The following is a 2,196-nucleotide window of genomic DNA, read 5'->3' on the forward strand; positions in this document are numbered from 1 at the left end:
AGTCAGAATTCTGAGTTTAAAGTCAGAATTCTGAAATTAAAGTCAGAATTCTGAGATTAAAGTCAGAATTCTGAGAAAAAAAGTCAGAATTCTGAAATTAAAGTCAGAACTGTTTTTTTTTCCAGTGGCCCTAATCCTCTTCCGTAGATTTGGCCCATAAAGCTGATTCTGAATCTGAAGAATGTGTGAAGTAATCCTCAGTCTGCAGCGGTTAAAGCTGGTGGAGGCCAGTTTATTCTGCAGGTTCTGCTACGAATACAAGATTATGTTCAGGAATTTGCTTTGGCAGGAAACCAGAAGTAAAGCAGGACAAAACTATGACTTTTAAACAAAAACGTGATCATTTTTCCCCAAACTTCCTGGTTTTGTTTTGTTGTCATGGTAACTGGAACCACATCTACTTAGTGACTTATACTCTAAAGTATGAACTCAAATCTGCTTATATTTGCTGTACTGAAAATTAGCTAAATACAGGAAGTGTTTTCAAATGAAGAATGATCCAAATCCTAAAGAACAGATAAAATACATTTATTCAGTTTCCTTCAGTTAAATAATATCCTGGATGTCTTTCATTTAAAACAATCCAAAAACCATTTGAACCTACAATCCTGTTTCTACAAAAAAAAAACCTCATTATTTGCTTAGTCAAACTGTTCATGCTTGTTTAAAAAAAAAATCACAATATTTTTGATGATTGTACTTTTTAAAAGCGATATTTCGAGTTGACAAAAGGTTTGGAAATCTCTGAGGTTTGTGTTGAAGTCACAAAGGGAAGCTGCTCTGAACTCAGTCCAATCTGTGTTTTTATGATGATGTTAACGCTCACAGCTCAGATTGTTTCACATTCGCTCATATTGTCAGAGGTAAAGATGAGTAGAGAACAGAACAGCAGCGGCGGTGTCCTTAAGCGACCCAGAGGGGTGATCAGCACACATCTGCTGGCCGGGCGTGGCCGTCCTGTTGCGCTCTGCAGCCTGTGGGTTTCCTGTGACTCATGCATGGAAAATATCTGGGATAACTTCACCGCAACACAGTCAGACACCATTTTCTCAACTTCTTCACTTTAAAACAGCCAGGATTGCCTGAAAGCTGCACAAAAACCCAAATGTATCAGTATAAATGAAGGAATAAGACTGCTAATTCAACCCGATTATGTTGTAAACATGAAGCGATGAGAAATGTAATGGCTGTTTTTTGTTGTTCTAAAGGTTTGACTGTCTGACAAAGACGGTGCGAGCCGAGGGCTATTTCGGATGCTACCGAGGTACCTAATCCACAAAACTACGATGTTGTTGTCCTGCAGAGCTTAACTCTTTTCACGGTGGTAACCGGTGAACCATCTGTGCTCAGTGGTGACCCCCTAAGCTGCTGGTCTTTAGGCCCGTTTCTATTTGTGGAGACAAACGTCAGCCTGTTTGTTGTTTCCAGGAGCTGCTGTGAACCTCACGCTAGTTACGCCAGAAAAAGCCATCAAACTGGCCGCCAACGACGTCTTCAGACAAAAGCTCTCAAAGGACGGGTAATTTACCTTCTCCTCGTCATTTGATGCATCGACACTGAAATGTCTGAAGGGAGTTAATCAGACCAGTTTTACTTGTGGAAAATTTCTAAATGTTGCTTGCAAATTTTTAAATTATGTAAATCCATTTCTGTGGAAGCCCATTTCCACCAGGAAAGGCAAACAAAAGGAAGTCATAAGTACTGGAATAAAACTCATAAGTAGGACTTTTATTCTACTAATTAGAAGTTTAAAACTGAATTGTGACTTTTATTCTCATATATAAAGTTTATTCTTGGAATTATGACTGAAAACTATGACTTCCTGACGGTCTTTTGTTTTTTCTTTCATGGCAGAAATGGGCTTCCATACTTACTGCATGTAGTTTTAGTGTAATTACCAGTCCAACTGACTTACTGGGAATGTGGTAACACGCTGCTTTGCCCCAGGCATTTGCCCCTGTGGGGGGAGGTCCTGGCGGGGTGCGGGGCAGGGACCTGCCAGGTGGTCGTCACCACTCCCATGGAGATGCTCAAGATCCAGCTGCAGGACGCAGGGCGGCTGGGTGAGGCCTTCAGGATTTTCCCAGAATCGGAGCCCAGGAGTCTCTGCTTCCTGACCTCGGGTGTTTTCTGGGTGTTTTCTGTTTCCAGCCGCACAGCGACCCGTGGCGGCTCCGACCCAGGCGGCAGCGGCTC

The 2,196-nt window shown here is 42.0% G+C and overlaps 1 protein-coding gene across 1 annotated transcript in view; it reads left to right on the forward strand.

The window, feature by feature from the left end:
• The window catches only part of slc25a18 (solute carrier family 25 member 18), a 9,599-nt gene that overhangs the window by 4,188 nt on the left and 3,215 nt on the right, over positions 1 to 2,196 (forward strand). The window contains exons 4-6 of the mRNA XM_017301695.1: positions 1,209 to 1,264; positions 1,429 to 1,519; positions 1,948 to 2,105. Of these exons, the coding sequence (XP_017157184.1) occupies positions 1,209 to 1,264; positions 1,429 to 1,519; positions 1,948 to 2,105 (305 nt within the window). The remainder of the gene's footprint in view (positions 1 to 1,208; positions 1,265 to 1,428; positions 1,520 to 1,947; positions 2,106 to 2,196) is intronic.

The sequence above is a fragment of the Poecilia reticulata genome, linkage group LG19 (genome assembly GCF_000633615.1).
Source record: "Poecilia reticulata strain Guanapo linkage group LG19, Guppy_female_1.0+MT, whole genome shotgun sequence".
In the NCBI taxonomy this organism is placed as follows: domain Eukaryota; kingdom Metazoa; phylum Chordata; class Actinopteri; order Cyprinodontiformes; family Poeciliidae; genus Poecilia; species Poecilia reticulata.